We start from the raw sequence: 13,004 nt of genomic DNA, 5'->3' as shown, positions 1-13,004 counted from the left end.
GCCAGCTAGTTGGTTGTCACCTTTTGGCCTAAACTGGATGAAATCAATATTGTGAGCTGTGAGGTGTCAACTCAAAATTGTCTAGAAAGGACTGTAAATATATGTTATTGAGGTTAATATTACTGTAGGAACAAAAAAAGACCCAAATTATGTGATTTTATCTGTTTTTATGATTTTTTTAAAAAAAATCCAGATCCAAACCAAAACACGCAAGGGTGGTTTTGCCAAAACCAAATCCAGATCCAAAACATGAGGTAGATACCGATCCAAAACCAAAACCAAAACAACGGGGGTCCGCGCACATCTACAACATATTATCTAATATGCAGCAGTTTATTGGTAATGCAAATAAGAAACATGACATAAAGAAACATAACATAAATAAATGCTAGTTTCCGTATATGTTAGGTAACGGGTCATGCATCATCAGACCAATAAGATATTTTCTTTGGATCTGGCTTTTCAATGTACTGTTTGTGGATTTTGCGTTTTAAATGTATTTTATGTGGATCTGGCTATTCCAAAGCTATTTACAGTATGTGCATCTGACGTTTTCAACATTAATATGGATCCTACTTTTCTTTTATATGTATTGTTGCAGCTTGATGTGGCTTTTCCAAATATTTAATCTGGATCCTGCTTTTCTGTGGGTATGTGTGTGTGAGAATTTACAGCAGTTTTCTTTCCTATGTTTCTGTATTTGTATAGGTATATACAGTGCTATTTTTTTTTAAAAGAAAAATAGGTTTAGGAACTCATGAGGGAGGGCAGAGGTGGGCAATGCTGTGTATAATGTGAGTGGAGCTACAGCAGGCGTGGGGCATCAATCGGTGCACAATCCAATTTACAGCCAGCCCCAGTGGGTCACCCCAGCCAGCCCCAGTGGGTCACCCCACCCAGCCCCAGTGTGCCAGCCCCAGTGTGTCACTCTAGCCAGCCCCAGTATGTCTGCCCAGCCAGCCCACAGTGGCTTACCTTATCCTGGGGCTTCCTCCTCCTCTTCGTGCTACTGGTCCTCAGCTCGAGTCCTCTCTGCCTCTCCGGTGTGTGCAGCGTGACGTCATGATGTCACCCTGCAAGTAACAAAATACAAAAAACCTTTATTGCACACCGGGAGAGCATCTTGGATGGCAGGTGGCAGCGGTTTGGAGGTTATATATACTTATATGATAGATTGACATGTTATAATACTCCCACCCCCACAGCCCAAACTTTTAAAAATATGTTTTTAATTTGTTACAAACAAGTTGATGCCCCATCCCCACTTTAGCTCCACCCTTTTTTCCCACATCTTCGCCCACCACAGACACTCCCCAAAGGGTTCTTTACCCTATTTCTCTACAAAAATAGCACTGATCACACAATATATCATATACATTGTATAGTGTGTACACCCATAGCAACCAATCAGATTTGACTAGAATCTGATTGGTGGCTATAGGCAACATCTCCACTTCTAAAAACCCACACTTTAGTAAATATACCCCTAAGAGAAACGAAAAAGGCACTCTTGGTGGGGGTACTCTGCGAGAGAATACTGTTTGTGGTTGTAAGCTTAAAGATAATAGATACTAATAAATATAAAAATTCTATTACATATTAAAAAAATCTTTTATTAATATCTATTGAAAATATGGAGCAAATAGGTAATAACTAAAATTTATTGATAATTATATTGGAATTTCTGCCAATATTCTTGTTGTGCTACAATATCTAAGAATCTTATCTTGTTCCACTGAGAACATATGTCAAGAAGTGAGATGTTACTTCACAATAAATTGCTACACAAATTGATTTCTGAACGTGAAACAACTGTCTTAACTGATTGTGTGAAGCAGAACATATTCCAGCTAGATTATACTCCTGCATATAATTTAGTATCTAATTGGCTATAGTTATGCAGTGAAATATAGGTATGACCCCGTTGTTGCTCAAAAAAAATAACCCATTAAGCATTTTTACACATAGTGTATAATAAATGACATGAAACACACATAGCAATGGACACCATAAATACATACATCTATACTGTAAGATGAGTAGGGACGTGCAGTCAGGGTAGGCAAAGCCTCCCCTGTCATATGTACTCCTGAGATTTGATATAAAAATAATTAAAATAATACAAAGAAGATATTTATAGCTTATAAACATCTTCTTTGTTTATTGTAATATTTTTTAAAGTTAACACTCACCAGCTTTGTAGAGCTCCCTGGGACTGCAGAGAGATGAGAGATGAGGCAGCAACAGCTCAGCCTCGCTTATAGTCAGACACTGCTTGCAGAGCTGGGGGCGGGGCCACACCACAGGCTGTGACTGCACAGAAAGAGAGCTAAAAGAGACAGGCCTCTGAGTGTGGGAGGCGTACCTTGAGCACTGAGGGACACCTTGGATGTGTCATGCGACCAGGAAGTGCACTGCAGTGTTTAGAGATTGGAGCTCAGTCAGCAGCAGCGAGAGAAGACATGGTGATGCAAGCAGGATAATCAATGGACACTAAAGCTTAGTGTAGAGAGGGGAAAGTTACAGTGAGTAGGGGGTGAGACAGGTTCCCAGCACTCAGCCCCATCTCCATGTGTGAGATAGGCAATCAATAATGCAGGAGGAATCTTACTAAAATCATCACATGCACCCTCTGTGCATAAATAGGTAACGGTAAAAATTGATAAACAGTATCACAACTGTATATGTGGTATCATAATAATGATGGCCACATAGAAAGATTCACAATGTCAATAGGTCAAAACATATATGCAGCAATCTTACTGACTTTTATATTTTCGTCTCTGGGATTTGCCTGGTGAGGAGATGCAGGTGGGCAGTGATGGAAGCGAGGCCAGATGATCCACATAATTAAGCCATGCCCCTTACAGTAAACTGTCAGGAATCCTGCATATTATACTAGGGCCAAATTATGCTAATTTCATAGAAAAGTCCCCTATTCACGGATCTGCCGTTCCCTGGGAAAATTCTCCCCATTCTGCCCACTTCACTAGGAAGTGGGCAGGATGTGGGAGAAGTGCCTACTCTTCCGGGGGTTCAGGGGGTTAACTGAAAAATTGGGAGCCTCCCGCAGGTTCCAGGAGAGTAGGCAAGTATGATATGCAGTAGTAATATAAAAAAGCCCATATTCATGTAGCATCAATAATATATTTTCACTGTGTTAAACCTTAAATACCTACATCAATAATGCAGAAAAGTTTAAAACAGGCAGCAAAATAACCTATATTTTTACTGCTTATTTAATATAATTCTGGTGCCGTTCAAAGCACATAAGCCTAATATCCCCTATTGCAATGGCATGTCATTAATTCATTCATTAATTTGATATGTACTGTATACACCATCCACACACGTGTCTCTTATGATGAATGCAAATTGTCCATTTATAAATGAAAAATATGCACATCAAAAAAATCCACACCTTTGTAAATTCACAAGCAGGTAATCTGCTAGATAATATTTCAAAATATACAGAGGGGGGAGGGGAGACAGTCTCCAGTGCCTGGATGGTCACATTGCTTCTGCTGTTCCCTGTTGTGCTTGTGCAGAGGTATTGAACAGTGAATGAGAGAGTAGACCAGGTACTGGTATGAAAGAAAATAAAGTAAAGGTATCAAGCTAAACAAGGAGCATGGTGGCATGACCTGATTCACTAGGCAGTGCTGAGTATGACCAACACTTATCTTGAGAGTACCTTGTGAAATGAGGAGAACAGATCTTCTGTAAGTGCTCTGCAGTGCTTGTTTGAGAAGCCGGCCGATGAGTCACGTGACCTAAAAGTGTGTCTGAAGTATGTTTTGCATTCAGGTTGATCACAGCACAGCTGCATACACTAGACATGCAAGTACCATACGATATCACAAATTCTTACAAGCTATTCGAGACTTGCATTAGTGTAACAACATGGGCTTGCTGTTACTATCGAAAGAGCAAATGCAACCAGGGCCTGCAGCGCTGCAGCCTCCCCAGTATAATCCACCATCTAAGGGGGCCAGTTGCACTCTGTACCTGCACTGGCTACACTCTGACTGGGATGGAGTTGGGATCCCGGTGCACACTATGCCGGCAGTCGCCATATAGACAAGGGTAGAATCCCGGCTTGACAATCCTGGAAGCTGTGATCTCGAAGGTAATTGTTGGGGTTAGGGTTAGGCACTAGGTGGGGGGTTAAGGCTGTGGGTGGGGAGGGTTAGGGTTAGGCTGCGGGGTGGAGAGTTAGGATTAAGCTGCAAGAGCAGAGGTTTAGGGTAAGGCTGAGGGAAAGGTGGGTTAGGTGAACGGTTAGTTTACTTGCCTGCAGATGTCAGCATTTAACCATCCCGATTCTGGCATCGGTATTGTAACCGTCGGCTTTGTGTGTCCTGGGATCGCCTACCCAACCCCTGTGACTAGCAGTGATTTCCCATTGGAAGTGATACCTGCCAATCACACACATGATAGGCAGTCCCACGGGGGGGGGATTGTTTTCTCTCTCTGGGACTGCCAGTCCAGGCAGCAATAAGCAGTGAATGTGCTACCCATCTTCTAGGGGCTGCAGCTCACTGCTTAGCATGGGCAGAGACCATCTTGTCTTTTACTGTGAGAGTGGCATGGTGGGAGTCAGAAGTCTCCTACTTAGCTCCTATAAGAGGCCTGGTTAACACCTGCATTTAACGATGTTCCAGCATCTTGCCCTGCTACCCAGTTGCAACATACAATCACCGACCGATGACGTACAGTAACTCTACAATATCAATGAGATCAGTATGAAATACCGCCAAAAGACTGGCAGCAGTGAAGATCCCGACAGGGAATTAAGGTAAGTATTACTAAACCTTTCCCCCCTAACCCTCCCTTAGGGGTGCCTAACCCTAACCTCCCCCCTAGTGCCTAACCCTAACCCCCGCTAAGTGCCAAAACCTAACCGCCCCCGTTCACACAGCCTAAACCTAACCCTCCCAGGGGGGTGCCTAACCTTGACCTCCCCCTGGGGGGGCCTAACCATAACTCCCCTTTCCCCTAGCCTAACCTTAACCCTCCTGGGGGGGTGCCTAGCCCTAAGTCCCCCCGGGAGTCCCTAACCTAACCCTCCCCCCCCACGGCTGTCGGCGGCCACTGTCTGGCTTACCTTCGTTCGGTATGCCAGTGGTCGGGCTCACGGCGTATGGATATTGATAAGCGTCGGGATTTTGACGCCTATCATTAGTCCTCTGTCTGGATTACACAGTTGGGAAGTCGGCGGTCAGCATTTCGACCATCGGCTTCCTGACTGCATACCCTATTAATTTAATACCTGCCCACACATCATTTTCAACAAATATTAACTATTGATTTCTTTGCTCAATACATTACCCAATAAATAAATGTAGTTTGAATTTGTGTTAAAATACCAGAAAATATTATACTGCAATGGTTGTGCTCTTCAATTCCTACCTATAGTTATTGTGTCTTTTTGCATAGTTCAACTTTTGTAAATCTAAGCATGTGATTTGCATTATAAGTTTGACTGTTCATTTTATTTAATTAATGCAGAGCAATCTGGAGATGAAAACATTCATCCGATCTCACCATATGAAGAGACCTTCTTTTTCAGAGCTTCGGAGTGCACAGAGGTATGCTATGTCTTATGTGTCAATGCAAATGAGGTATTATAATAGAAATAGCATTGAAAAACAATACGTTTTCTGCAAGTAAAATTTAATTAAAAGTCACAGTCTATGTAATTAAGAATAGCTAGGAACTGCTTAAAGGGAAAACAGTATTATCTAAAAGTGCAGTTTATTTTAGCTTAATTTTTAACATACAGTCCAGCAACTATATGGGCATAATGTTATATTTATATTTATTAATACAAGTTTAATCTACCATACTCTATACTTAAGCAGGTTGAAATATTAGCCACATAGTACAATCAAACATTGTCCACCAATGCCTAAATTACCAGGACTAGCAGAATAGATCCAGTGACTGAATATAGGCAGAAAAAGAGTTATTAGGTTGTTATGGCAAGTAATGGCAATCCTGCTTACCTCATCAATGTGTATCCAAGCAACAGGGCCCTAGCTGTGCGTCATGTGTAATAGTGTGTAATGAGGTGTGTGCAGTATGTAGTGTCCTTATGTATTACTAGCCTTAATGTTACAGATTCTGCCCCTTGTACCTCTCATCACCTCATGGAACATGTCTTGCTATACAGTATGCTCACTAAATGGTTTGGGCACGGGATGACGGCACTCGGGATCCTATCGGTCAAAATCCCGATGCTGGCATCCCGACAGGGTTAGGATACTGACACCTGTCGCTAGGTATCCTAACCCTCCCCCTCCGCCTACCTTTAACCCTCCCTCCCCGCACCGTAAACCTAACCCTCCCCCCTTTAGTGCCTGACCCTAACCCTCCCCCTAGTGCCTAACCCCTAATGCTAACGCTTTCCCTAACCCCGCTACTTACCATTGGGATTCCGGTGCCAGTATTCTAAGCGCCGGTATCCCATGTGCCGGGATGTTGACCACATCCCCACTGAACTGGAGCTCACTCCTTGGAGGAAGTTTACTAAGTGGGAATTTACTAACGGTTTGAAACCCCGGAGGGATTGCAGCAATTTTCTGGCAGTTTTGCATTCTGATGATATACTAAGCTCAAAACCACAGAAAAACACTGCATCAAAGTGTCAGGTTTTGATCCATTTACAAAACCGTTGTAATCCCAACGCCCCAAAAAAGAAGTTGCATCCCTTGTGTGTCCCCACTGCTGTAGTACCATAATCACAAGACATAGTGGGCTGGTAAAGCCTAGTGCTGGTAAAGCCTAGTGCTGGTTGGTTGGTAATTCAGGGGACGACACACTTTGTCCTCTTGATATTTCTACTGCTAGCCTAGGCTTAAACACATAAAGGGGAATTCAATTAGCCATGATTAGATGCTTTTTGGCGAAAAACTGCTTATTGCGTGAGTGAAATTGTACTTATCGTGCAATCCTATTAAGCAGGGTCTCCATAGCATAAAGTATCGAAAAGTTTTCACCACCTCCTGAGGAGGAATCTCTATTTCAAGACAAACATTTCAGGACTTAGGGCCCGATTCAGACCCGCTTGCTAGATGCGTACACTCGCTCCCAGCGTATGCAAATTCGGCCAAGTGATGGCAAGGCAGACAATCGCACGGCAAGGCATAAGTACACTCACTATGTCTTGGCGTGCAATCGTCCTGTGTATGCAGATGCCCTCCAGCCAGTCTTAAGACGCCCACTTGCGCACGTCATCTCCAGGAAGTGTATGCAACCATCGGTACCATCGAGTACCATCGGATGCATTCGCAGGGCTTGTGGTTGACTGTACCCTACCGCCGTATCAGTTGCCAAGGTTAATAGGCACTGCAGAACGATATCTGGTGCTAAGACTAATGTGTACTGCCATATTTATATATAGGAGACTAGGGGCCTGATTCAGACCCACTCGCGAGCGGCTGTCCGCTCGCAAGTGGGTCGATGTTATGGACTGAGCATGCGCACGACGGAGGGAGCTCCGTCGTGCGCATGCGCCAGACGCGACGAGCGAAGGAAAGTCCTTCGCTCGTTGTGTCCGATCAAAGGGGGCGTGCTGTCAATGTTGATTGACAGCACGCCCCCTTTGGTGGGCGTGCCGGGGGCATGCCTCCCTGACGGGGGTGTTCCCACGGGAACGCCTCCCGTCAGAAGCCGGCCCACTGACATCACTAGTGATGTCAGTGGGAGTGATTTTGGCTCTGATAGAGCCAAAATCACTCCAGAGCTTGCGGTTGAAAACCTCAACCGCTGGCTCCGGCTCGCAAATTTGATGGTCGCGATGGTCTCGACCATCGCGACCATCACAATGCACGCTCGTATAGCCTGTGGGTGGTGACCCACAGCTATACGAGCGTCCAGGAGGACGCTCCATGAAAATGGAGCCCGGCCCTCATTCAGAGCGTGCGCTCTGCTCAGAGCGTATGGCTCTGAATGAGGGCCTAGGTTACTAATGCATTAATATATCTAAGTTTATTTTTCCTTTATAGATTACTTTTATTTTTCATTATAACAACTAAGTTCAGTACTTTTTTTTAATACTTTATAAAAACAATTTTTTATACACCAGTTAGTCGACAGTGACAAAAGCTCGACAGTTACAAAATGTTGACACAAAAGATTGTCATGGATGTAGGTAGACAGGTACAAAAGCTTGACAGGGTCAAACGGTCGACGTTAGAATGGTCGACACAAACATGCTCAACACATTGTTTTTTTGTTTTCTAATCCTAATCTTTACCCTAACCCTGCCCTTGGAGCCTAACCCTAACTGTCACCTCTTTTGTCTAAACCTAACTGTCGGAGTATGTGCCTAATCCTGCCGTACACACGAAACATGGCTCCGGTGTCTCAATTACGTTGGCCATTCTGAGTGACCATAGACTCACTCAAGGAGTCGATGTTTGTTGGATCTGCGTCCGATGCTGTATGTGTACTTAGTTTGCGTATGGCTGCGGTTGCTCCGGTGGGCGTCTCAGTACAAGTCCCAGCTGCTTTTTCATTAGCATGCTTTCGCACATCCTCAGCTGAAAAAATCGCAGCTGCAGCAGCAATAGCGTACAACTCTGTATTAAGCCCAATGTACGGTGTTATTGCTGGGGTGCAGACACCAGGCCTGATTCAGCAGTGCACGCTAGTGTCATTCTACTGTCACTCACTCTGTTGATCAGTCTATGTGCAGCGAGCGAACGCTTCCCTAGTTTTCACAATGGTTTGCGCCCGCGCACTGCGGTGCATATGCATGCGCAAAATGCAAACATCGGCAGCTATGAGTGAATGCTTCTTAGCGTCTTGTCTGAATCAGGTCCTCAGTTCCACCCCGTTCCTGCCCACTTTAACCCATATATTTCAATGTTGATTTTTATCAAGTAAATACTAAAAACATGTTTTAAATAAGCAGCCATGTCTGAGCGCTCCCATTTCTTTATTTTATTTGTTCTGTCAGTGTGTCAAATTTTTTTTTCATTTTTTTTATTGGATTACTAAAATATATTAATTAGCGCCCACTGTGTTCTATACAATTTTATTCCTTGTGTTGCAATTGCAAACCTGCCTGCGATCCTTGCAGAATGAGGCCCACAGTCCCGAAGCCACATGTCCTGCATCTCACCTACTGTACATTTCATCGAATCTTCACCCATGGTTGCATTTTGGAATAAAATCTCTATAAAATATACCTTGCATTGGCATGAAAATAAGGATTCAGGATGTGTTTATTGATACTCGTCCCCAAGGAATTGTGAGAAGAGATAGGCAAACAATCACCATTTCAGTTTTAGTTGTAAAGGGCATTGCACATCTATAGCATCCATTGAAATAATGCAGACTTTTTTGGTATGTTTTTACAATTGATCAGAATAAGATTGAAATTCCGGCAAACTGTCATTTTTATTTACAGTTCTAGATATTTTTAAGATGAGCTGTAGTTGGAGGACATGGATCATATAACTCAGTAGGCCCCTGTCGCTCCAGGCTCTACATGTCTATATATTTTTAACAGCTACTATATAACGAAGTGATTTGTTCATAAAGGAAAACAAAATTCCAACTTGCTTCTAGCCACACCTATATCATTTAACTTTAGATTTTCTTATTTAGTTATGTATTATTACCACGCTCTGCAGGATAAAAGTACGTGCGGTATGCACAGAAAAATAAAATGAAAGCATATATTTAACATATGATGTGACAGACAGCATCAGCATTAAATTCTTAGCATGGCTTCTGGCATTCTCTTAATTTTATATGATATTTGCAGTCAGTACAAGACACTTCATGCATTCTAATAAATAAAACATGTTGACTACGGCTCCTTTTATGTATCAAGGGGACAGAAGATGATAGAGATAAAAAGATGGGTCAAAATCTTTCATGTTTAAAATCGACTAAGACATTATTTACAAATATCTGAGCGAACTGGAACAGTTTTTAAATTATTCTGAAGTCGCTTGACTGCTATTTATAGCAAGTGCTGTCATACAATTTACAGAAAGTCTATTTACACAACTGTTTATATAAAAATAGCTGCTGTACCAACAGTCCCAATTAGTGTGAGCCAGGTCTGTTTTGTTGGGGACACAAAAATATGTATGAAATGGAGTTGGTATGTAATGCAGGCTGTAAAAATACAGACAGCGTCATCCCGATGGCTGGTATTCCGACAGGGTCGGGTAAGTATACTTACCCTCCTCCCTTCTCCCCCTAACTCTCCCTTCTTGTAGGATAACCCTAACCTTCCCCACCCTAGCCCTTCCCATTAGTTCCTAAACCTAAGTCTCCCCCCTTCGTGCCTAAAACTAACCCTCCCCCCTTAGTGCTTAACCCTAACCCCCACCCGAATGATCCCTACCCCCCCCCCTAGGTGTGCCTAACCCTAACCCTCTCCCTCAAAACCTGACGCTAACCCTGCTATGCTACCTAAACCTAACCCCCCCCTCCCCGTGGCTAACAGCTAAGACTCCTCGGACTTACCTGGTTCAGGCTGGCGTCTGTCTGTGTTCCAGCACTAGGATTAAGAGAGGCGTCGGTATTTCAACGCCTATATCAAGTCCTGTGTGGGATTTCCAGCATCGGGATTCAGACTGGCGGCATCCCATCTCAAATATAAGTGATTTGAACACAGGGCCGGTGCACACTCTGTGTAATGCCTTATGCATCTAGATGGTCTACCTGGTACGTACATGTCAAGGTGCACATATAAAATCAATCTGAATAACCTCAACATCAACTTGCATTTTTACACTACTCTGGAAAAGCTAAGTACACTGTTCACTTGAACATTTTTTATAGCAGTCTAATATATATATATATATATATATATATATATATATATATATAAAATTAGTTTTTATACATTTTCTTGACTGCAGTAGATATTGGCTACTAATAACTATTAACTTATATTGCAAAGGCAAAATAACACTTACATGCATGTACAGTAGCTCATACCCTATATGACCATAAGTATGTGGACATTTTTAAATAGTGTGTTTGACCATTTAAAATCAAGCATACAGCCATGTATACTCTATAGTCAGACATTAGCAAAATAATAAGTCATAAGGACCTCAGTGACTTTCAACGTGGCACTGGCACATGTTGCCACATATCCAACCAGGCAGTTGTTTCTGCCCAACTAAAGCTGCCACAGTCAACTGTACTGTAAGTCCTGTTACTTTAAAGTAGAAAAGGTCTAGGAGCATCAAACCTCAGCCTTGAAACAATAAGCCACAGAAGCTCACAGAATGGGGCTGAACCATACAATATTCATAACTGAGTAGCAACATCAAGAACTGGAGCTTTATGGATTAGGTTTCCATGGGTGAACAGCCACACTCCACCATGTGCAATGCCCAATTTCGACTGAGTGGTGCAAAACATATCACCATTTGATGAATCACCACCTGGCAGTCTGATGGACAAATCTGTTGGCAGATGCCCAGAGAACATCCCCTTCTTAAATGGTTACTGCTGACAATAAAATTTGGTGGAGGAGGACAAATGGTCTTGGGTTGATTTCATGGTTTGGCCTTGGCTCCTTAGTTCCAGTGAAGGGAAATCTTAATGCTACAGCAGACAATTACATTTGAGAGATATGTGTGCATCCAACTTCATGGAAACAGTTTGGGGAAGGCCCTTTACTTTTTCCATGTGACAATCCCCTGTGCAGAAAGCAAGATCCTTCAAAATATGGTTTGCTGAGTTTATTGTGGAAGAACTTGACTGGCCTACACAGAATGCTGACCTTTCCCCATCAAATAAGTTTTGAGTAAATTGGAACTTTGAGCCAGACCTTATCAGCAAACATTAATACCTAGCCTCACTAATGCTCTTGTGGCTGAATGGATATGAATCCTCTTAGGCATGTTCCAAATTGTAGTGGAAACTGTTCCCAGTAGAGTCTATGCTTTTAAAAAAGCACCAAGGGCGGGGGGGGGGGGAGAGTACTGCCCATGATTTTGAAATGAAATGTCTGACAAGCATACAGTATATGGGTGCGATGTACAGGCATCCACAACTTTTTGTTAGGTACTGTAGTGTAGTAAATATTTATGGACATTCGTGAAATAGAATGCATATTGGAAGAGTCATTGACTGATTAGATTCTATCATTTATTTTTATTGCGAAGATTATACAACTTAATGTGTTGATGGCTAATGCAGGTTTTCTTGTGAACCTGATTTCATGAAAGTACCTACAGTAACAGCATCTGAATTGTTAAATGGATCAACTGTTGAACATTTAACAAAGATTTGTCTTCACATTTTTTTAATAAGCAAATTAACAGACTAATAACCCACTAACTAACTGCTTTCCTATCTAACTAACACATACGGTATGATTTACCGCCGGCCGCATGGTTCAAATCCCGGCAGCGGCAGCCCGACAGAGGAGGAAATCCTGATTGTCCTAAAGGTAAGTACAAAATAACCTAATTCTACCCCTTAACCCTAACCCTCCTTTAGAGTGCCTAACCCTAACCTCCTCCCCCCTGTGCCTAACCCTAACCTCCTCCCCCCTGTGCCTAACCCTAATCCCCCCCTCTAAGTGCCTAAACCTAACCCCCGCCTTCCCCGCCGCCTAAACCTAAGTCCCCCGCGGGGGTGCCTAACCCTAACCTCCCCCGGGGGTGCCTAACTCTAACCCCCCCTTCCCCTAGCCTGACCCTAAACTCCCGGGGGTGCCTAACCCTAAGTCTCCCCCAGGAGCCCTAAACCTAACCCTTCCCCCCCTCTGCGGCTGTCCACGCCCAGCGCCCAGAATCCCTTCAGTATGGATGCCGGGCGCCGCTTTCCCGGCATCAGTAAAATGACAGGCATCTAGATTTAGATGCCTGTCATTTAACCGTCGCTGGGATTAAGCAGTCGGGAATCCAGCGGTCGGCATTGCGCCCACCGGCTTCCTGAAGGTATACCCTAACTAACATGCTCACTATCTCACAAACCAATCAAACATTAGTTTTGGTTTACTTTGTTTTTCTCAC

At 43.3% G+C, this 13,004-nt stretch overlaps 1 protein-coding gene across 1 annotated transcript in view; it reads left to right on the top strand.

The window, feature by feature from the left end:
* ARAP2 (ArfGAP with RhoGAP domain, ankyrin repeat and PH domain 2) overlaps positions 1-13,004 on the top strand; it is a 309,356-nt gene that overhangs the window by 20,249 nt on the left and 276,103 nt on the right. The window contains exon 3 of the mRNA XM_088482970.1: positions 5,512-5,591. Within this exon, the coding sequence (XP_088339096.1) occupies positions 5,512-5,591 (80 nt within the window). The remainder of the gene's footprint in view (positions 1-5,511; positions 5,592-13,004) is intronic.

This window comes from Taudactylus pleione, unplaced genomic scaffold, assembly GCF_031769625.1.
Source record: "Taudactylus pleione unplaced genomic scaffold, aTauple2 ptg000302l, whole genome shotgun sequence".
Classification (NCBI taxonomy): domain Eukaryota; kingdom Metazoa; phylum Chordata; class Amphibia; order Anura; family Myobatrachidae; genus Taudactylus; species Taudactylus pleione.
Note: the sequence above shows the minus strand (reverse complement) of the source record. Positions and strands in the feature narration are given on the sequence as shown.